Source organism: Myotis daubentonii, chromosome 7, assembly GCF_963259705.1.
Source record: "Myotis daubentonii chromosome 7, mMyoDau2.1, whole genome shotgun sequence".
In the NCBI taxonomy this organism is placed as follows: domain Eukaryota; kingdom Metazoa; phylum Chordata; class Mammalia; order Chiroptera; family Vespertilionidae; genus Myotis; species Myotis daubentonii.
The window spans coordinates 86,236,641-86,260,029 of NC_081846.1; the positions used below are offsets into that span (position 1 = coordinate 86,236,641).

The 23,389-nt window shown below is 44.6% G+C and overlaps 1 protein-coding gene across 10 annotated transcripts in view; it reads left to right on the top strand.

Annotated features, from left to right (window-relative positions):
• Positions 1-23,389, top strand: part of PTPN4 (protein tyrosine phosphatase non-receptor type 4) — a 230,908-nt gene that overhangs the window by 74,396 nt on the left and 133,123 nt on the right. For all 10 annotated transcript variants that reach the window (XM_059704692.1, XM_059704696.1, XM_059704697.1 and 7 more), the window contains 4 exons: positions 1,730-1,774; positions 2,036-2,088; positions 7,240-7,360; positions 21,357-21,444. In XM_059704692.1, the coding sequence (XP_059560675.1) occupies positions 1,730-1,774; positions 2,036-2,088; positions 7,240-7,360; positions 21,357-21,444 (307 nt within the window). The remainder of the gene's footprint in view (positions 1-1,729; positions 1,775-2,035; positions 2,089-7,239; positions 7,361-21,356; positions 21,445-23,389) is intronic.

A 23,389-nucleotide genomic window follows, 5' to 3' on the forward strand; every position in this document is an offset into this window, starting at 1 on the left:
AGGTATTGCCCTTGACCAAGAATTGAACCAAGGGTTGACATTCTAACCACTGAGCAACCGGCCAGACCAGGGACCTTTAACTTTTAATTATGAAACTAAGATGGCTGGATAGAAATATGTTGTCTTAGATTGAGTAAGCAATAATATTTGTAATACTATGTATTAAGCCTCAGAGAATTTATTAATATTCTAGAGGCCCGGTGCATGAAATTTGTGCATGGAGGGTGGTCCCTCAGCCTGGCCTTCACCCTCTCCAATCTGGGACCCTTTGGGGGATGTCCACCTGTTGATTTAAGCCCGATCCCTGTGGGCCTAAACCAGGGGTAGGCAAACTTTTTGACTCGAGGGCCACAATGGGTTCTTAAACTGGACCGGAGGGCCAGAACAAAAGCATGGATGGAGTGTTTGTGTGAACTAATATAAATTCAAAGTAAACATCATTACATAAAAGGGTACGGTCTTTTTTTCAATAGTTTTATTCATTTCAAGCGGGCTGTAATTTGCCCACAGCTGGCGTAAACCAACAGTGGACATTCCTCTCACAATCTGGGACTGCTGGCTCCTAACCACTCGCCTGCCTGATTGCCCACTAACTGCTCCCCTGCTGGCCTAATCACCCCCAACTTGCCTCCCCTGCCTGCCCGATCGCCCCCAACTGCCCTCCCCTGCCGGCCATCGTGTGGCGGCCATCTTGTGATGACATTGCACGTGACGCTACCTAGGCTTTTATTATATAGGATGAAGCCAAGATATTTGTATCAGCTCTTTTTTAAAAAAAATTACAATCAATGCCTAATTTTCTAAAACCTTAATTACATTCTTTGGTAATTTGAATGGTCGTGGAACTCTTTAATGACTTTAATCAAACAAAATTTTTAATGATTTTTAACTCTTGGAGTATGTATCCTCTTTTTAGTGGGGTGAAGTCTGTAAATTCCTTATTTAAACATTTAAAGCCACAAATTTTGGTCTTCTACCAATATTATACAGCACAGGTGGTTTTGCCCAAGAATTGATACATCTGTGCGGGAATGACTTCACCCACTAGCAGGGACAGGACAGTGCCATATTGTAAGCAACCCTAGTATTCTTGTTATAGGATACTTACTTTTTTTTTTTTTTAAGGAAATTGGGTACTTGGCAATTCTAATATTAGATCAGTTGTAGTAAAGGAACTTATGTGGGTTTTTTGTTTTTATTTAATCAAAGAGAGGTTTCTTAACTCATATGAAGAGGGAAAGGTGCTTTTCTGCAGTCAATAGCTTCTTGCTGCCAGAAGATAATCAGCACACAGGCCTGTTCTTGAAGTTGGCTTCCCATCTCAGCAGAAAGAATGATTTTCTTCTACTGGTCTCTAGTGCATTGTTACTGTCAGCCTTCCTATGTCTGTTGTGCTTCCCAGCATACTTTCTGTATACACCAATCCTTAGAGTATTTCTCTCTAATCTTCTCCCTAGGTCATGTTACTCTTAACAAGCGTTAGGAGTTTTATAATGGATCTAGTGGAAACAATACAGTTGAAGTACAAAATTTCATTTATCAAACAATTTCAAAACTTGGATTCATGAATTTATGAAAGCTTATTTTTAAAATATCTTGTGTTAATATGTACATTATTGAAGTAAATACTTAAATATTTAAATTTTTATTTGTTAATATAAGTATATAGTTTTTAATATCTAAAATGCTATAATTCCAATAAATGCTAACTATCTTTTTTTTTTTTAAGGTACCAGTATTTTTTGCAAATTAAACAAGACATTCTTACTGGAAGGTGGGCTATTATACATTTTTAGTAATAAGTTTAAGAATACTCTTAGCTCTATATTAAGAAATTCAAGACCTTTGTAAACTATCTATTGAAAAAAAGTTACATATAACATTAATTCCTTTCATCAAATAAGTTCATTACTTAATAGTTAAAATATAAGTCAACATAGAAATTTCAAGTGTAACTAGTATATTATAAATTATCATGCTTTTGAAATCATTGTGTATAACTTTGGGCTATGTATTTTCTGTTTTGTTTTATTAGATTGCCCTGTCCTTATAATACTGCTGCCCTTTTGGCTTCATTTGCTGTTCAGTGTAAGTATCAGCCCAGGATTTTATTTTTTATTGATTTTTCGAGATGGAGAAAGGGGGAGAGAGAGAGAGATACATTGATCAGTTGCCTCCCATACTCACCCCAATCGGGGATGGAACTCATAACCCAGGCATGTGCCCATATTGGGAATCAAACCCATGACCTTCAGGTGCTCTGTACAAAGCTCCAACCAACTTAGCCACACCAGCCAGGGCCGGCAAATAACATATAATTACACTAGAGGCCTGGTGCATGAATTCGTGCACTGGTGGGGTCCAATCGGTCCACCCCAGTGGGGGCCAATCGGGTGGGGCCAGCCAGGGTGAGGGGCCTCAATTGTTCCGGTCATTCCGGTCATCTGCTATTTGGTCGCTGGACTTTTATTTTATAGGATTAGCTTAGGCAGCCATAACAAAATATCATAAATTTGCGTGGCTTAAACAACAGAAATGTATTTCTCTCACAGTTCTGGAAGCTAGAATTTAGGGTCAGGGTACCAGCATAGCATCGTCCCATACACCAGAAAGCGGTACATCAATTGCCAGTCAGGGCACATGCCCAGGTTGCAGATTCAATACTCAGTCCAATGAGTGCGGGAAACAACAGAAAAATGTTTCTCTCTCTCCCTTCTCTCTGAGATCTATTAAAATGAATGATAAATAAATAATGTTCTGTAAGTATGGTTTTAACAGGAAGGACATTAGTGATCTATGAAGTGAAAAACTCATTATAACACATTTATATAGCATGACTCCATTTTTCAAAAAAATATTTATTGATTTCATAGGAAGGGAGAGGGAGAGAGAGATAGAAACATCAGTGATGAGAATCATTGATCAGCTGCCTCCTGCACGCCCCCTACTGGGGATCTAGCTCGAAACCTGACTAGGAATCAGATCGTGACCTCCTGATTCATGGGTCGATGCTCAACCACTGAGCCCCACCAGCCGGGCCCCATTTTTATCAACGACATGAGGTACATTGGCAAGATCTCACTCCTAGACGAAAGTCTGAAATTGCCCAAACTCCTTTGCAACTAGGTTTCTGGATATGATTTCGTTTCTGCCGATTGGATGCACTTGCACAATATTTTGAAGGCAGAAGTGGGGCAGAGGCATCTTCCTGAAGTTTGGCTGTTTGCTGCTGGTGATCATGTTTGCAGAGATGTGGAGGTTTTCTGCAGCGGAATCCAGGCTGTGCACAGACAGTTGTGGCAGAGGCAGTGTCCAGGGACCTGTTTTGTGGGAGCTGGGGGGCACTTGCGGGGGCAGCAGTTTCCTGATACTTGGGTCACAGCTGCTCCAGAGTGTCCTCGTATTCAGTTGTGTCTGAGGGGGCAGCTCCTCTCGCTGAGCAGGGAGTCTTTCCTGGGGGCCCAGCCTAGCACCCACTCCTCCAGCTTTCCGTTGATATCCCAAGCACCAGCTCCCTGTGCTAAATTCTTTCCTGCCTAAAATAGCAAAGATCTAAAAACATTTTGGATCCTCTCTTCCAACGAAAACAACGCTGCACAGGGTCAGGTATGAGCAGTGGGTGAGGTGTTGCGGAAGGCTCCCTTCTTTGAGACTCAGCTTCTTCGGTAGAATGGAGACCAAAGATTATCTGTTCATATTTACTGAAGACCGTGGCAGCTGTGTTTCCTGAAAATGGCAACAAAATTTCCCATTTCTCCTGTGGCCTTGCCACTTTCCGCTATGTCCTCTCTCTTGAAGCAGGGCTGACATCTGACGCGCTGGTCGCCAGTACAGTGATTCCTCACAGAATTCCAAGGCCAAGGCTGAAAAGGCATGGGGCTGCACCCCCCCCCCCCCACTCTGCCAGGGTTTCCAGCTCCGGCCCCGCCCACACCGCTCGGGGCTCTGGCTGGCACTGAGCATTGCCCTCCTGGCTCTCTTCCCCTCCAGTCGGCAGCCAAGCGCCTTGCTGCACACCATGGCCCACCTGCTGGTGCTGCTTGGCCCAGCAGGCAGGGTAAGAGCCCACGTTGGGCCTTGTGCCTCCTGGTTCCCATGTGCCGCCGCCCCCTGCGCCCCGTGGCCCCTATTCCTGCCGTTGCTGAGACCAGGGCCAGACGCCTGGGTGCTGTGCTCGGCCTGCAGGGACTTCTGTGGCCACCAGGAAAGCCTCCCCACCCCATTCCTGATTCCGGCACCCTAATCCCAGGTCCACTTCCACCAAAGGAGAACTTTGCCGGCACAGCTGCCTGAGACCGAGCACCTCCAAGGTTCCTGGACTCCATATTTCTGCCAGCCAAGGCGGATGGCCGGCTGGTTCTGCCCTGATCAGGGGATTGGGGGCGATCTGGCCCAGATCAGGCTAGTTGGCTGCCACAGTGCGTATCATAGCCACCGGATGTTCTGGTTGTCCTGGTCATGCCACTGTAATGTTCACTGGGTTTTTATATATACTAGGGGCCCGGTGCACGAAATTCGTGCACTGGGTGTGTGTGTGGGGGGAGTGTCCCTCAGCCCAGCCTGCACCCTCTCACATACTGGGAGCCCTCAGGCATTGACCCCCATCACCCTCCAATCGCAGGGGACCCTCATTTCCCCCCATCACTGGTTCTGCCCCCAGCCCCCTCCGATTGCTGGCTCTGCCCCTTGCCCAGGCCTGATGCCTCGGCCAGAGGCGTAGACCCCCATCACCCTCCGATCGCCTGATCGGCCCCTTGCCCAGGCCTGACGCCTCCGCCAGAGGTGTCAGGCTTGGAAAGGGGACCCCCCCCCCGATCACTGGCTCTGGCCCCCGCCCAGGCCTGAGGCCTCTGGCCCAGGAATCATGCCTGGGCAGGGGACCCCCATCTCCCTCTGATCGCTTGGTCCACCCTCCGCCCAAGCCTGATGCCTCTGACCCAGGCTTTAGGCCTGGGCAAGGGGACCATCATATCCACCCAATCCCCGGCTATGCCCCCCGCCCAGGCCTGATGCCTCGGCCAGAGGAGTTGACCCTCATCACGCTCCGATCGCCAATCACCGGATTGGCCCCTTGACCAGGCCTGAGGCCTTCAGCAGAGGCGTCAGGCCTAGGCAGGGGACCCCCAGCTCCCCGCGGTTGCAGGCTCCACCCCTGCCCAGGCCTAACGCCTCTGGCCTAGGCGTCCGGCCCGGGCAGCGGGGACCCGCAGCTGCAGCGGCCCCACGATCGTGGGCTTCGCTTTAGGCCCAGGCAAGGGACCCCTAGCTCCTGGGACTGCCAGCTTCGACCGTGCCCAGCTCCCATCGCTGGCTCCACCCCTACTTCCTTCTATCACTGGCCAGGGCGGAAAAGGCGCCTGATTCTCTGATCATGGCTGGGGGGCAGGGCAAAGGCGGCCCCAGGGCTGCCTTTGCCCTGCCCCCCAGCTCTTAGCTCCCCCCTGGGTTTCTGATCACTGTCAGTGGCAGGGGCCTTCTTCCTGCTTTCCCTTTCGCCTCCCTGCATTGTGCCTACATATGCAAATTAAGCACCATCTTGTTGTCAGTTAACTGCCAATCTTAGTTGGCAGTTAATTTGCATATAGCCCTGATTAGCCAATGAAAAGGGTAGCGTCGTACACCAATTACCATTTTTCTCTTTTATTAGTGTAGATAGGCTAGTGTCCCAATGCACGAAATTCATATACGGGAGGGGGGGTTTCCTCAGCCCAGCCTGCATCCTCTTCTATTGGGGATCTCTTGGGGGATGTCCGACCCCCGATTTAGGCCTGATCCCTGTGGGGCCTAAACCGGCAGTCGGACATCCCTCTCACAATCTGGGACTGCTGGATCCTAACTGCTCACCTGCCTGACCACCCCTAACTGCCTCTGCCTGCCTGCCTGATTGCCCCTAGCCCCTCTGCCTGCCTGATCGCCCCTAACTGCCTCTGCCTGCTTGCCTGATTTCCTCTAACTGACCTCCCCTGCCAGCCTGATCTCGCCCCCAACTGCCCTCCACTGCTGGCCTGATCTCGACCCTAACTGCCTCTGCCTGCCTGATCATCCACAACAGCCCTCCCCTGCCGGCCTGATCTCGCCCCCAACTGTCTTACCCTGCCGGCCTGATCACCCCTAACAGCCTCTGCCTCAGCCACCACCACCATGGCTTTGTCCGGAAGGAAGTCGGACGTCTGGAAGATGTCCGGTTGATCTGGTCTAATTACAATATTACCGTTTTAGTGGTATAGATAGATTATATAGGATAGGATTGCTTAAATGGGGGGGGGGGGAGCCTTTTTCATTAGGAGGAGATGCTCTTGGCAGACAAAAATACATAATCCCTATATCTGGACTGATAGCGAGCCATATACATTATACTTCCAAACCGGTCATTAAAAAATTGAACTGCTTTCTTACCTTACACCAAACAGCTGTTGCCCTTAAAACCCTCCTCAGCCCCCACCTTAGGTTCTGCCTTCACAGTTCACCCAGATTAGGTTCTAATTAGTCAGTTTCTATGCCAGTCAGCATCAAAAGCTCCGCCTCCTAGGCAGCCATTGGCTCCTCCCACTTTACCCAGATATTGTTCTCATTGGTCAGTTTCTGTGCCAATTAGCATCTCCGGGCCTATCAACAGACCTGATCAGAGAGGCGGGGCTGATCTGCAGAGGCCCAAGAGAAAGAGAGGCATGGATGCTGGTCAAGCCCGGAGTGAAAGAGAGGCAAGTGCTGATCAACAACTGCCATGGAGGCTATGGATCAATCCCTGCTTTTCTCTCCAGTTCTCTCTTCGGGACTGATTCACAGCCCCCTCAGCAGTCAATGCTGGGTCGGGGTGCCCGCAGCTGCAGCAGTCAGTGCTGGGTCCCCATGGCAACACAGCACTGACTTCCGGTAAATCGTTTTGGATGTTACGGGCCCTGGGTTTTTATATATTAAGATGGTCTATATGAATAGTACATTGCATTTAATGTATAAGTTCTTTAGACATAAGTTGCTGTACAGAAGAAAGTGACTGCAGAGGAAATGTAATGACACTTCCAGTTAGTTAGCAATTACTTCAATTCCAGAAAAAAATTCTCAAGGTGTTTTAAATCTAGAAGAATGTTATATATATTGTTATAACTTGTTTAAATGGTAACACTAGAAATATAAATATTTTACTTCCAGAAATATAATGTAATTCATGACTTTGCTGATTTGGCTATAAACATTAAAAAATGTGTTTATTAAAGTGAATATTTTTCTTTCGTTTATTAGCTGAACTTGGAGACTACAACCAGTCAGAAAACTTGCCAGGCTACCTCTCAGATTATTCTTTCATTCCTAATCAACCTCAAGAGTTTGAAAAAGAAATTGCAAAATTACATCAGCAACATACGTAAGGATTATTTACTTTTCTGCTTATTTGGTAAACTTTTTTTGGGGGTTAATCTTTACCCGAGGATATTTTTAGAAAGAGTGGAAGGAAGAGGGAGACATAGAGAGAGAAACATTGATGTGAGAGAGAGAGAGACATCGATTGCTTGCATACCACACAAGCCCTGACGGGGTCAGGGTTTGAGCCTTTGACTGGAATTGAATCCGAGACCCAGTGCTCTAACCACTAAGCAACTACCTAAGGTGGTAATTTTCTTAATGGTATCTTTTCTAGAGAAATATTTTAAACTTGTTTAATGTACTTGTTATATTTACTTAAAGTAGAGCAGTTACTATTATATAAAATATTATAATTGTTATAAAGAAATATAGCTGATAGTAAAAAAAAACCAGGGATTTGGGCAGGAAAGTTTGCCTGACCTCTGAGCCCAGAGAGTCGGAGGGAGACCGCGTGGCAGACAGCCGCGTCCTTTGGGACAGGCACAGCCCCTGATGGGGGAAAGGAGAACCGCGGGATTCCTGGCGCCGCCAGGGAAATTGAGAGCTGGGTTCTGTGATCACGGAGGACTGAGCCTAAAGGGGGCAGCCTGAAGAGCTGACCTGACCATGCAGTCCCAGTAAGAGAAGAAGCTTACAGAAACCAAGCCTTCCCCGTTTCCGCGGCCGGCATTTGTTTGTTTGTTTACACTGAATCCTGTTCATGGGACATTTCGGATACAGACACTCACCTGTGCTGAAGAGAGGGAGAGTGTGCTGAGGAGTGGAATCTGGGGAGAGACTGGGGAAAGAGGGGGAGCCGGGAGAGGTGGTAGTGAATTGAGTGCTGAGACACCCCTGAGGCCAGGACTGGGGCAGCCACCCGCTCCTGAGAGTGAGTCTCCTCCCCCCAACCCCCAGGCAAGGAGCACAGCCACACCCAGATTCCACCCTGAACGAGATCAAGGATTAAGATAACCTGATCAGTCCCTGGGAGTTAACAGGGTCTGGCCTATAGGGGGATTTTCAATCCCAGCAACAACATAGCGCCGGTAACTAACTACTACACAGTCAGCTCTGGGCAGTGAACTTCCACTGGACAGAGAGGCCCTATAGCCTCAGAGGCCAACCCCAGAACACTGCCACCCAGAGGCTGACCCACAAACTGACTCTTTGCTAAACACAAAATAAGGCAGTCTGGGAAATAAATGCGGCATGCTTTAAAATAAGGACTGTGGTTTACAACACAGAGGAACAGTATATCGCAGGGAATCTCAACACTCTCCTGAATACCTGGAAGGTCTAAGGCGAGCCACACTGAAGAATAGAAGAAACGAAGGACATTCACTACTGCAATTTTTTTTTCTTTTTTCACTTTTTAACTAAGAAACCAATTTTTTTTTTATTTTTTTTTCTGTTCTTTTTTTTTTTTCTTTCTTCTTTTTCCATCACCTGATTTTACCCTTTTAATTACTACCTTCTTATTTTTAACCAGTATTATTACTGCTACCATTTTACCATTTTTTAAAGTGCCATTTTATTTTTTCTTTATTTTATTTTGGGATTAGTGTTCACCATTCTATTTTCATCGTTATATTATTGGTTGTTTCTAGTTTGCATTCATATCCAGGGAGCTGTTGCTGGAATTTGTTGGGATTAATGGCTGTTCTATAGGAGTATTCTCCTCATATAAAAAGTCTCTTCCCCTCTTCCACTTCATTCTCTCTTTTCGCTCTTTTTTTTTCTTTTCTTTTCTCGCTTTTATTTTCCCCCTTCCTTTTTCCCAATTTCATTTTTGCACTCCCTTTTTTTGGTCCCTACTTTTCTTTTCCTTTCTCTCTTTTATCTTTTTCTCTTCCTTCTTCCTTATCCCCTAATTCTCTTAATTCAGGTGGTCACCTTTACTTGGGGTTATTAATATCGTAAATATATTTGTGTATAGTGCCTGGTACGTGGTGCCTTGTTGTGTTGTATTTTGTGCCTTTAAATCAACGCAGCAGATCCAAGCAACAGCAACCTCCTGAGCACCACATCCTCTGCTGAGGAACAGCAGCTGTACGTGAAACCTCGCCCCACCAGCCAGAAGAGCCACCACAGCTGTGAACAGCACCCACCAGAGGAGCTGCTGACAACTGAAGAGCAGCTGCTACCGCAACCGCCCGAAGAGCAACCACAGACCAAGGAGTCACTGCCACCAAGGGAGCAACCACTGAACAACTCAACGTCTAGATATGTCATTGAGATCAAACATGGGTAGACAAAGAAACCCCCAAAGGAAAGAGAAGGAGGACTCTCCAGAAAAGCAGCTAAGTAATACAGAGGCATGCAACATGACAGATAAAGAATTCAGAATAAGGATCCTAGAGTGCATAAACCGGATGGAGGAAAAAATCGACAACCTCTTCAAGAAGCAAGAAGAAACAGATGAAAAAATCGATAACATATGGAAGAAGCTAGAAGAAACAGATGAAAAAATCGATAACATATGGAAGAAGGTAGAAGAAACAGATGAAAAAATCAACAACCTAAGTAAGACCCAAGAGGAAATGAAGAGTGATATAGCTGCAATGAAAAACTCCATTGAAAGTATCAACAGTAGACTAGGAGAAGCGGAGGACCGAATAAGTGAATTAGAAGACAAGGAAGCAAAACACACCCAAAATGTACTGCAATTGGAGAAAAAAATTAAAAGACAGGAGGAGAGCCTAAGGGAGCTTTGGGACAACATGAAACGAAACAACATACGAATAATAGGAGTACCAGAACAACAGAAGGATGAACAAGGATTAGAAAACCTACTCGAAGAAATAATATCAGAAAACTTTCCTGAGGTGGGGAAGAAAAAAGTCACACAAGCCCAGAGAGTCCCAAACAAGGTGAACCCGAAAAGACCCACACCAAGACACATCATAATCACCATGGCAAATGTTCAGGACAAAGAGAGAATCTTACAGGCTGCAAGAGAGAGACGGAAAGTTACATACAAGGGATCTCCCATTAGATTGTCAAATGACTTCTCAACAGAAACACATCAGGCAAGAAAAGAATGGACTGAAATTTACAAAGTGATGCAAAGCAAAGGACTGAATCCAAGAATACTCTATCCAGCAAGGCTATCATTCAAACTTGAAGGGGAAATAAGAAGCTTCACAGACAAAAAAAGGCTAAGGGAGTTTGTCACCACCAAGCCAGCATTGCAAGGAATGCTAAAGGGACTGATATAAAAATAAGAAATAAAAAGCTCAGAAAGAAAACAGCCACACAAAAAAAGAAATGGCTACAAACAAGTACCTTTCAATAATAACTTTAAACGTAAACGGACTAAATGCTCCAACCAAAAGACATCGAGTGGCTGAATGGATAAAAAAACATGACCCATACATCTGCTGTCTACAAGAAACCCACCTCATTAGAAGGGACTCACACAGACTGAAAGTGAAAGGATGGAAAAATATCTTTCAGGCAAATGGAAAGGAAAAGAAAGCTGGGGTAGCAATACTTATATCGGACAAAATAGACCTCAAAGTGAAGGCCTTAACAAGAGATAAGGAAGGCCACTTCATAATACTAAAGGGATCAATACAACAAGAAGATATAACCCTGGTAAACATATATGCACCCAATGTAGGAGCACCCAAATTCATAAAAAAACTCCTGGAAAATCTCAAAGGAGAGATCGACAACAATACAATCATAGTAGGGGACTTTAATACACCATTGACAGCACTGGATAAGTCCTATAGACAAACAACCAGCAAAGATATAGCAATCCTAAATGATTCACTAGATCAGATGGACTTAATAGACATCTTCAGAACACTTCACCCCAAAGCCAGAGAATATACGTTCTTCTCAGGTGCTCATGGGACATATTCAAAAATAGACCACATACTGGGTCACAAGCAAAGTATCCCCAAATTCAAGAAGATTGAAATCATAAAAAGCGTCTTCGCAGACCACGATGGCATAATATTAGAAATAAACTACAATAAAAACAACCCAAAATACTCAAACACCTGGAAGCTGAATAGCATGATATTAAATATTGATTGGGTTACCAATGAGATCAAAGAAGAAATTAAAAACATCCTGGAAACTAATGACAATGAAAACACAACAACCCAAAACCTATGGGACACATTGAAAGCAGTCCTGAGAGGGAAGTTTATAGCTCTACAGGCCTATCTCAAAAAACAAGAAAAAATGTTAGTAAATCATCTAACTCTACAACTCAAAGAATTAGAAAGAGAGCAACAAGAAAACCCCAGAGTGAGCAGAAGGAAGGAGATAATAAAGATTAGAGCAGAAATAAATGACATAGAGACCAAAAAACCAATACAGAAAATCAATGAAACCAAGAGCTGGTTCTTTGAAAGGATAAACAAGATTGATAAACCTCTAGCCAGACTCACCAAGAAGCAGAGAGAGAGGACCCAAATAAATAAAATCAGAAACGATAGAGGCGAAATAACAACAGTCCCCACAGAAATACAAATGATTGTTAAAAAATACTATGGACAGCTTTACTCCAACAAACTAGACAACCTGGAGGAAATGGACAAATTCCTAGAAAAATACAACATTCCAAAACTCAATCAGGAAGAATCTAAAAATCTCAACAGGCCAATAACTATGGAAGAAATTGAAGCAGTCATCAAAAAGCTTCCATCAAACAAAAGCCCAGGACCAGATGGCTTCACAGGGGAGTTTTACCAAACATTCAAGGAAGAACTAAAACCTATCCTCCTCAGACTACTACAAAAAATTCAAGAGGAAGGAACACTTCCAAGCTCATTCTATGAAGCCAGCATCACCCTAATACCAAAACCAGGTAAAGACAACACAATGAAAGAGAATTACAGGCCAATATCCCTCATGAACATAGATGCCAAAATCCTCAACAAAATCTTAGCAAATCGGATCCAGCAGTACATCAGAAAGATCATACACCATGACCAAGTAGGATTTATCCCAGGGATGCAAGGATGGTACAATATCCGCAAATCAATAAACGTGATACATCACATAAACAAATTGAAAGAAAAAAACCACATGGTCATATCAATTGATGCAGAAAAAGCATTTGACAAAATTCAACACCCATTTTTGATAAAAACTCTCAGCAAGGTGGGAGTAGAAGGATCATACCTCAACATAATAAAAGCCATATATGACAGGCCCACAGCCAACATCATACTCAACGGACAAAAACTAACACCATTTCCCCTAAGAACAGGAACAAGACAGGGATGCCCCCTCTCACCACTCCTGTTCAACATAGTACTGGAAGTGTTAGCCATTGCAATTCGGCAAGAAGAAGAAATAAAAGGCATCCAAATTGGAAAAGAGGAAGTAAAACTGTCCTTATTTGCAGACGACATGATATTATACATACAAAACCCTAGAGATTCCATCAAAAAGCTACTAGACTTAATACATGAATTTGGCAATGTAGCAGGATACAAAATTAACCCCAAGAAATCTGAGGCATTTCTATACACCAATAGTGAACTTTCAGAAAGAGAGATTATAAAAACAATCCCGTTTACCATTGCACCAAAAAAATTAAGCTACCTGGGAATAAACTTAACTAAAGAGGTAAAAGACCTCTACTCAGAAAACTACAGGACGTTGAAAAAAGACATAGAGGAAGACATAAACAGATGGAAGAACATACCGTGTTCATGGATTGGTAGAATCAACATCATTAAAATGTCCATACTACCCAAAGCAATCTATAAATTCAACGCACTTCCCATTAAAATACCAACAGCATACTTCAGAGATCTAGAACGAATTTTCCAAAAATTCATCTGGAATAAAAGAAGACCCCGAATAGCTGCAGCAATCCTGAAAAAGAACAAAGTAGGTGGGATCTCAATACCAGATATCAAGATGTATTACAAAGCCACTGTTCTCAAAACTGCCTGGTACTGGCACAAGAATAGGCATATAGATCAATGGAATAGAATAGAGAGCCCAGAAATCGGCCCGAACCAATATGCTCAATTAATATTTGACAAAGGAGGCAAGAACATACAATGGAGCCAAGATAGTCTCTTCAATAAATGGTGTTGGGAAAATTGGACAGATATATGCAAGAAAATGAAACTAGACCACCAACTTACACCATATACAAAAATAAACTCAAAATGGATAAAGGACTTAAATGTACGACAGGATACCATAAAAATTCTAGAAGAATCCAAAGGCAAGAAAATTTCAGACATATGCCGAAGCAATTTCTTCACTGATACAGCTCCTAGGGCACTTGAAACTAAAGAAAAAATGAACAAATGGGACTACATCAAAATAAAAAGCTTCTGCACAGCAAAAGAAACCATCAACAAAACAACGAGAAAACCCACTGTGTGGGAAAACATATTTGCCAATGACATATCTGATAAGGGCCTAATCTCCAAAATTTATAGGGAACGCATACAACTTAACAAAAGGAAGATAAACAATCCAATCAAAAATTGGGCAAAGGACCTAAATAGACACCTTTCAAAAGAGGACATTCAGAAAGCCAAGAGACATATGAAAACATGCTCAAAGTCACTAATCATCCGAGAGATGCAAATCAAAACAGCAATGAGGTACCATCTCACACCTGTCAGACTGGCTATCATCAACAAATCAACAAACGACAAGTGCTGGAGAGGTTGTGGAGAAAAAGGAACACTTGTGCACTGCTGGTGGGAATGCAGACTGGTGCAGCCACTATGGAAGACAGTATGGAGTTTCCTTAAAAAACTGAAAATGGAACTCCCATTTGACCCAGTGATCCCACTGCTAGGAATATATCCCAAGAAACCAGAAACACCAATCAGAAAGGATATATGCACCCCTATGTTCATAGCAGCACAATTCACCATAGCTAAGATCTGGAAACAGCCTAAGTGCCCATCAGTAGATGAATGGATTAGAAAACTGTGGTACATCTACATGATGGAATACTATGCTGCTGTAAAAAGGAAGGAACTCTTACCATTTGCAACGTCATGGATGGAACTGGAGAGCATTATGCTAAGTGAAATAAGCCAGTCAATAAAGGAAAAATACCACATGATCTCACTCATTCATGGACAATAGAGACCATTATAAACTTTTGAACAATAATAGATACAGAGGCAGAGCTGCCTCAAACAGATTGTCAAACTGCAGCGGGAAGGCCGGGGAGGGTTGGGGGGCAGGAGGTAGTGGGGTAAGAGATCAACTAAAGGACTTGTATGCATGCATATAAGCATAACCAATGGACAGAAGACACTGGGTGATAGGGGAGGCTAGGGGACTGTCTAGGGCGGGGGGATAAAATGGATACATATGTAATACCCTTTGTAATACTTTAAGCAATAAAAAAAAAAAAATAAATAAATAAATAAATAAAAAAGAAATATAGCTGATCTATTTAAAAGAAAAATCATTGCTTATTTCATATGAGACTTGTTTTCATTTTTACTAAGAACCATAAAGTTATATGTAAACAGAAATTTATTTGCTATTATATAAAACTAGTGGGCCGGTGCACAAAAATTTGTGCTCTCAGGGGGGTCCCTCTGCCCAGCCTGTGCCTTCTCGCAGTCTAGGACCCCTCGGGGAATGTCCACCTGCTGGCTTAGGCCCGCTTCCTGGGGGATCGGACTAAGCTGGCAGTCAGACATCCCTCTGGCAGCCCGGGAGCCCTCAGGGGATGTCCACTTGCCAGCGGGGAGCAGGCCTAAGCTGCAGTCGGACATTCTTAGCGCTGCTGAGGAGGCAGGAGAGGCTCCCGCCACCACCACTGTGCTGGCAGCCATCAGCCTGGCTTGTGGCTGAGCAGAGCTCCCCCTGTGGGAGCGCACTGACCACCAGGGGGCAGCTCCTGCATTGAGCATCTGCCCCCTCGTGTTCAGTGTGTGTCATAGTGCCCAATCATTGCCAGTCATTCTGCTGTTAGGGTCAATTTGCATATTACCCTTTTATTATATAGAATTGCTAGTTTTCATTATATAAACTTTTTTTTACCTTGACATGAGGAAATTTTTTCCAGTGCTGCTCAGAGATAGTGGAAAGGAGGGAGGGCGGAAAAAATATGTTGATTTGAGACATGTCAACTGGTTGCATGCACCCTGACAGGGAGAGGAGAGAGAACCCACAATCCAGGCACATGCCCTTGACCAGGAATCGAACCTGCGACCCTTCAGTGTGCAGGGCCTCGCACTAACCACTAACCACACCAGATAGGCTATAATCTTTTCATTAAATAAAGTTTTATATTTTATATAAATACTAGAGGCCCAGTGCACAAAAATTTGTGCACTCGGGGGGAAGTGGGGGTCCCTCAGCCCGGTCTGTGCCCTCTCGCAGTCCGGGACCCCTCGGGAGATAACGCCCTGCTGGCTTAGGCCTGCTCCCGGGTGGCAGAGGGCAGGCCCAATCCCTAGGTGCAGCCCCTGGTCGGGCTCAGAGCAGGGCCGATTGGGGTGTTGGGACGCCGCCCCCTGTCATGAACAGAGCAGGGCAGATTGGGAGGTTGCGATGCCAACCTCAGTCACGCTCAGGGTAGGGCCGATTGGGGGGTTGGGGCACAGCCCCCTGTCACACTCAAGGCAGGGTCGATGGGGAGGTTGTGGCGCCACCCCCTGTCACGCACAGAGCAGGGCCAATCCGGGGGTTGGGGCGCTGCCCCCTGTCACAAACAGAGCAGGGCGGATAGGGAGGTGGTGGCCCCACACCCTGTCACACACAGAGCTGCAGGGAGATCAGGGGGTTTGGGCGCTGCCCCCTGTCATGCTGATCCCGGTACCGGGAGGCCTCTCAGCTGCGCTGATCCTGGTGCTGGGAGGCATATTACCCTTTTACTTTATAGGGTAGAGGCCTGGTGCATGGGTGGGGCTGGCTGGTTTGCCCTGAAAGGTGTCCTGGTTCAGGGTGGGGGTCCGCACTAGGGTGCCTGGCCAGCCTGGGTGAGGGGATGAGGGCTGTTTGCAGCTGGTCACACACCCTTCAGGGTGGCGGTCCCCACTGGGGTGCCTGGCCAGTCTGGGTGAGGGGCTGAGGGCTGTTTTCAGGCTGGCGGGTGATGGAAGCTCCCAACCGCTTTTTTTCTTTTTTCTTTTTTTAATTCTGGGCCAGCTTTAGCTTTGAGGCTCCAGCTCTTAGGCCTCCGCTGCTGAAAGTAGGTATCTGGTTTGTTTCGGTTCGAAACAACGTATAACTCCAGCTCTGACTCCAGCTCTGAGATCCCAGCTCGCTGAAAGCTGGTTTTCTGGGGTTTTTTTTAGCTTCTATATTTGTTAAAATGTTTCAAACTGCAGGCTCAGAGGCCTACAAGGCAGGCAGGGAACATTGGTTTCCTCCGTCACTGAAGCAAGCAAGCCTCATGTTAGTTTCAAGCTGCCTGGCTGCCGGCCGCCATCTTGGCTGACAGTTAATTTGCATATCGCCCTGATTAGCCAATGGGAAGGGTAGCGGTCGTACGCCAATTACCATGTTTCTCTTTTATTAGTGTAGATATTAAGATGATTTTTATTATATAAAGTTGCCAGAAATTTTAGAATACTAATCATATGTTCACCTTCTCCTTACCAATTCTCTTTCCGTTTTTAGCTGTGTGAAGGGACTTTTTTTTTTTTTTCAGTAATAATGAGCCAAGAGGAGAAAAGGAACTTTATATAGTACTTAATTAATAAAAAAAAAAATAGCCCTTTAAAGATAGTAGCCATTTTTCACTCATTACAGCATTCAACTTTGATATTTTATGTCTAATATTCTGTTACATAATCTTTTTCAAGAAGAGAGCTATTGTTTTGAATAGAAGGTAATATTGTTTATTGGGTCAGAGATCAGTTTTGCTTTAACATACCATTCAAATTACTCATGTAGAAGTTAAGGTGGTGTTGCATATTGGCTGAGAGTGTGAACTCAAGCCAGAATGTCTGGATTGGAATTCTGGTAAGGTTACATACTATCATGTAACCTTATCCAGATGGTTCTATGTCTCTGTTTCCTCATATGTAAATTGGGAATAATAAATAATAATAACCTCTGAAGTTATTGTAGGGATTAAGCAAATTTATACATAAGGTATTCAAGACAGTGCCTAGCACATATTAAGCACTGAAGAAATATTAGTTATTATTATATTTATTATTTTTTTCTAATAGTAATTATTATTATCATTTTATTTAATTGATTCTTAGAGAGAGAGGGAGAAAGAGAGAGCGAGAGAAACATTGATGTGAGAGAGAAATGTCGATTGGTTGCCTTTCATACATGTCCCAACTGGAGATCAAACTCACAACCTAGGTATGTGCCCTGACTGGGATTATGTGCAAGACCTTTCAGTGTATAGAATGATGCTCCAACCAACTCAGTCACACCAGTCAGAGTTAGCTCTGACTATTAAAGAAAATTTATTTGGTAATGGCCTTATTTATTTAATACACATTGGCAAACTATAGCCCACTGCCTATTTTTTATGTCCCATGGGATAAGAATGGTTTGTATGGTTTAAATGGTTGGGAAAAAATTTTTTAAATAATAACATTTTGTGGCACATGACATATTGAGAAATCCTAATTTGTGTCCATAAATGAGTACTTACTGGAACACAGATTCCCTCATTCGTCTACATGTTGTCTGTGGTTGCTTTCACATAACAGCAGTATTTAGTAGTTGCAACAGAGACCATAGGGCCTGAAAGCCAGCTCTCTCCAGTAAAAGTTTGCGGACCCTAATCTAAAATAAGACTCCTGAATGAGAATTTTAAAACTGGCCTAATGTGGTAAGGGAGCTATTTTGGTCTAAAAGTAAATGTCATTTATAATGAAAGTTCTATACATAGCATATCCAAATCAAGGATTTGAAGATAAACCCAATTTATAAAAAATTTACCAATAATGAAAAGTCCCCTGCAAGGAAAAAGATTATACATTTAACAAGGTATTAATTATATATTTCTGTTTGGTTTAAAGAAATGATTCTTCAACTCTTTAAACAAAGAAAAAAATAGAATCATCTAGTTTAACTAGGGATGGTGTGGGAAAGATAGAATATTTAGCTTAATTGAATTGTAGACCGATCTGAAATATATCTGCTTTTTTTGAGGAATCTCATTTTTATCATAAACTGGAAGGCTGTTGGGGTTTTTTTTAGTATCAGTAGTGAATGCTAGGCTTATATCTTTGTTATTGTAATTTGCTTCTCTTGCTCTGCTGTAGTTTGATAACAACAGATAACTAAGGTTGTTAGAACAGTATATATAATATAGAGGTAAGTCAGTTTTTAAAGGCATTTAAAATTATAGTTCTAAAACTTGTGTTTATAAGAATCACAGGGGATGTTTACTATCTGTTGCGAAAGACTAATTTTTCTCTACTCTGTCATGGAACAATACTTCTAAAATCTTCTATAATAATAAAAGCATAATATGCTAATTAGACCGGACGTTCTTCCAGGCGACCTTCTGGACGAAGCTGGGGCTGCCCGGGTCCTGGGTGCCTGCTGGTGGCTAGAGAGAAGCCCAGGTCCCGGGTGCCGGTGGGAAGCTGGTGCCAGCAGCCAGGGGGAGGAAGGCCTACTCTTGCATGAATTTCATGCATTGGGCCTATCCTATCTAATAAAAGAGAAACATGGTAATTGGCGTACGACCGCTACCCTTCCCATTGGCTAATCAGGGCGATATGCAAATTAACTGTCAGCCAAGATGGCGGCCAGCAGCCAGGCAGCTTGAAACTAACATGAGGCTTGCTTGCTTCAGTGACGGAGGAAATCAACGTTCCCCGCCTGCCTTGCAGGCCTCTGAGCCTGCAGTTTGAAACATTTTAACAAATATAGAAGCTAAAAAAAAACCCAGAATCCAGCTTTCAGCGAGCTGGGATCTCAGAGCTGGAGTCAGAGCTGGAGTTATACATTGTTTCGAACCGAAACAAACCAGATACCTACTTTCAGCAGCGGAGGCCTAAGAGCTGGAGCCTCAGAGCTAAAGCTGGCCCAGAATTAAAAAAGGAAAAAAGCGGTTGGGAGCTTCCATCACCCGCCAGCCTGAAAACAGCCCTCAGCCCCTCACCCAGACTGGCCAGGCACCCCAGTGGGGACCGCCACCCTGAAGGGTGTGTGACCAGCTGCAAACAGCCCTCATCCCCTCACCCAGGCTGGCCAGGCACCCCAGTGGGGACACCCACCCTGAAGGGTGTGTGACCAGCTGTAAACAGCCATCATCCCCTCACCCAGGCTGGCCAAGCACCCCAATGGGGTCCCCCACCCTGAATGGTATGTGACCAGCTGCAAACAGCCATCATCCCCTCACCCAGGCTGGCCAGGCACCCCAGTGGGGACCCCCACCTTGATCCAGGACACCGTTCAGGGCAAACCAGCCAGCCCCACCCATGCACCAGGCCTCTACCCTATATAGTAAAAGGGTAATATGCCTCCTGGCACTGGGATCAGCGTGACAGGGGGCAGCGCCCAAACCCCCTGATCGCCCTGCAGCTCTTTGTGTGACAGGGGAAGGCGCCCCAACCTCCTGATCAGCCCTGCTTTGTGCCTGATACGGGGGAGCTCCCCAACCTCTGATTGCCCTGCGGCTCTGTGTGTGACAGGGTAGAGCCATAACCTCCCCATCGGCCCTGCCCTGAGTGTGAGAGTGGCGGCGCCACAACGCCCCCTCCCCTCCCCACGGGCCCTGCTCTGTGTGTGATGGGGTAGAGCCATAACCTCCCCATCGGCCCTGCCCTGAGTGACAGTGGCGTCATCCCAACCCCCCGATCCGCCCTGCTCTGTGTGTGACAGGGGGCAGTGCCCCAACTCCCCTATCGGCCCTACTCTCTGAGTGACAGGGGGGAGCTCCTCAACCCCCTGATGGGCCCTGCTCTGTGCATGACAGGGGGGAGCTCCCCAACCCCCGGATTGGCCCTGCTCTGTGCGTGACAGGGGGGAGCTCCCTAACCCCCGATCTACCCTGCTCTGTGCCTGACGGGGCAGCTCCCCACCCCCCCTAATGGGCCCTGCTCTGTGCGTGATAGTGGGGAGCTCCCCAACCCCCTGATCGACTCTGCTCCGTGCGTGACAGGGTAAGGAGCCCCAACTCCCCTGATGGGCCCTGGTCTGTGTGTGACAGGGGATGGCACCGCAACCTCCCCATCGACCCTGCCTTGAGTGTGACAGGGGGCTGTGCCCCAACCCCCTAATCGGCCCTACCCTGAGCATGACTGAGGTTGGCATCGCAACCTCCCGATCCGCCCTGCTCTGTGCATATCAGGGGGCGGCGCCCCAACACCCCAATTGGCCCTACTCTGAGCCCGACCAGGGGCTGCACCTAGGGATTGGGCCTGCCCTCTGCCACCTGGGAGCAGGCCTAAGCCAGCAGGGCGTTATCTCCCGAGGGGTCCCAGAGTGCGAGAGGGCACAGGTCAGGCTGAGGGACCCCCCCCTTCCCCCCGAGTGCACAAATTTTTGTGCACCGGGCCTCTAGTAGTATATAATAAAAATGAATTAATAGAAAAGTAAAATGCAGAAATAAAGACAAAAAATTACAAGCCACTTTTTTGTTAGATTCAACAGACATGAAATTACTCCACCAAAATTCTATAAAACTCTGATTCTCTCAGTTCCTATATTTGTTATGAATCAATGCCTGTCTGTGCACCATTCTCTGAGAAACACTGCCCAAGAGTTTGTCTCAGAATCTATGTGTTTCAGAAGCAATCTGTGTAATTTAAATGCTAATGTATACAAACACACTAAGTTATGTCTGGGAATGAGTGACTTTCTTACAGCCAAAGGAGTAGCTGTGAAATTTTAAAACTTAATGATTCTTATATTTTTCAAAAATAAGAAAATATTGTACAAAGTATTGTTACTGAAAATGTACCCTCCAGATAAGTTAGATGTTACTGTACATAACTCAGAGGGGTGGTCATGCATGGTGTTTTGTAAAAGATTTAATTAGGATGCTGAAAAGTGTCCAGATAAATAGCCTTTTCACTTTGGCCATATTTGTGAGTGATTTAATTTTTAACCTAATGATGTCTTTCCAGAGGCTTATCTCCTGCAGAAGCAGAATTTAATTACCTGAACACAGCACGTACCTTAGAACTCTATGGAGTTGAATTCCACTATGCAAGGGTAAGTGAAGAAATCTTACTTTGATATTGATGAGTTAGGCTCTATTGACATAGTAATGCCTAATAGCATTAGGTAACAAATGTAGTAACTAGAAAGTGCTGCCAATATAGTTACCCTGAAAATTTCCTTAAAGTGTAAGTATTTTCACACTCCCTTAAGATTCAATACCTAATGAAAATGGTTGAAGTAGATTTTTGATGTTATTTTTCTTCAAGGAAGTGATTTTTGTAATCATGATAATTTCTGCAGAGCATAGGAGACGGTACCTTTAGAATTTTTATTTTAAAAATAAAGATTAAGTTATAGTAAAAGTAGTTTTTTATATATTTAACTTTTTTTGATAAGCATTATCATAAAAGATGCTTTCACCACACTTATTTTACTTTCATCATTTAGTGATGTTAAACATTTTTATTTCTAAAGCACAAATGAAGCATATTAATATCTTTTGGCTGTCCCCTTCCCCCCAAATCCCTTCATTAACTGGCTGGTGTTGCTCAGTTGGTTGAGCGGTTGCCAGTTCGATGCCCAGTCAGGGCACATGCCTGGATTGTGGGTTCCATCCCCAGTAGGGGGCATGCAGGAGGCAGCCAATGGATATTTCTCTCTCCCCCTCCTCTTCGCTCTAAAAAAGTCAATTAAAAAATCTTTTTTAAAAAGGTGGAATTATGATCACTAGCTTCCCCACAGCACTCTTTTTTTTTAATTGAGTCAAACGTAGCTGCTTCCAAAAGACTATATCCTCCTGCCACAAGGATATTTGTGAGTGGCTATTCTTAGTACACCTGGATTCCTTCTCATATTTTATCAAGAGGTTGTATTTCTATAGAAGTAACTGGAGTACAGCTATTATCTGTAACCAGTGAAAAGTGGGAATATATAGGTAATCATCGGTTATGTTGGTGATAGGCTTTACATTCTCTTGGGACAAATTGCTGAGCCTAAGAATAGCAGCCTGAAAGGGCGATAAGTTTTGTTTAGTTATTTTGAATTTATTTTAATTTATAGATGTACACAGACAAACAATGGTTTGAGAATTCAAAGTTCTACTTCATATAATGGATTTATTTTTTAGAGCCTCACCTGGTTATGTTCTGAGAGGAGCACTAAGTCTTATATTTCACGAAGCTTATGTCAGTCTCTCCTTTACAAATACAATGAGCCTAGCCATCATGGCTCAGTGATTGAGCGTGGACCTATGAACCAGGAGGTCACAGTTCAATTCCTGGTCAGGGCACATGCCTGGATTGTGGGCTTGACCCCCATTGGGGTGCATACAAGAGGCAGCTGATTCTCTCATCATTGATGTTCCTCTCTCTCTCTCCCTCTTTCTCTCCCTCCCGCTCCCCCCATTACTCCCTGATACCAATTTTAAAAAATATTTTTTTAAAAACAGAATAATTTGCTTTCCTAATGTTACTATATGTGATCATTCTTAGTGTTTGTGATTTGCAAATCTGTGTAACACCATTTAAAATGTGTAAGTTTCTGTCAGAGACAGCAAGAGCACTGCTCAGCTCTGGTGCTCTGAGTTGCTCTGAATCCATATATTCTTCTAAATTCTTCCCCACTATGCCAGGGCAGGTTCCTTCTCGAACCCTGCCCACTGTACTAACTATTGGGAACTTGAGTCCAGGTTCTTCCTTTATCTTCCATCCACTAGATGCAGTTGTTGGGTCCGACCACCTCTGCCTAGGGCTGGACCTCCTTGGACATCAGGTCTTAGAGAAGCCATGAGAGGCTGTGGGTGTGTAAGAATGAGTTTATATTGCAGAAGCCAGTGGCCATAAGCCATTAGACAAGACAGTCCTTCATAACAGTATCTCAATCAGGCAGCCGTACATGGGTGGTGAATAGATACCTTTTCCACATAGTCACACCTCTAATAGTCTCTGTACCCACAGTCATTATCTGAGCAGTTGCACACTGGCCCCTAGACCAGTGA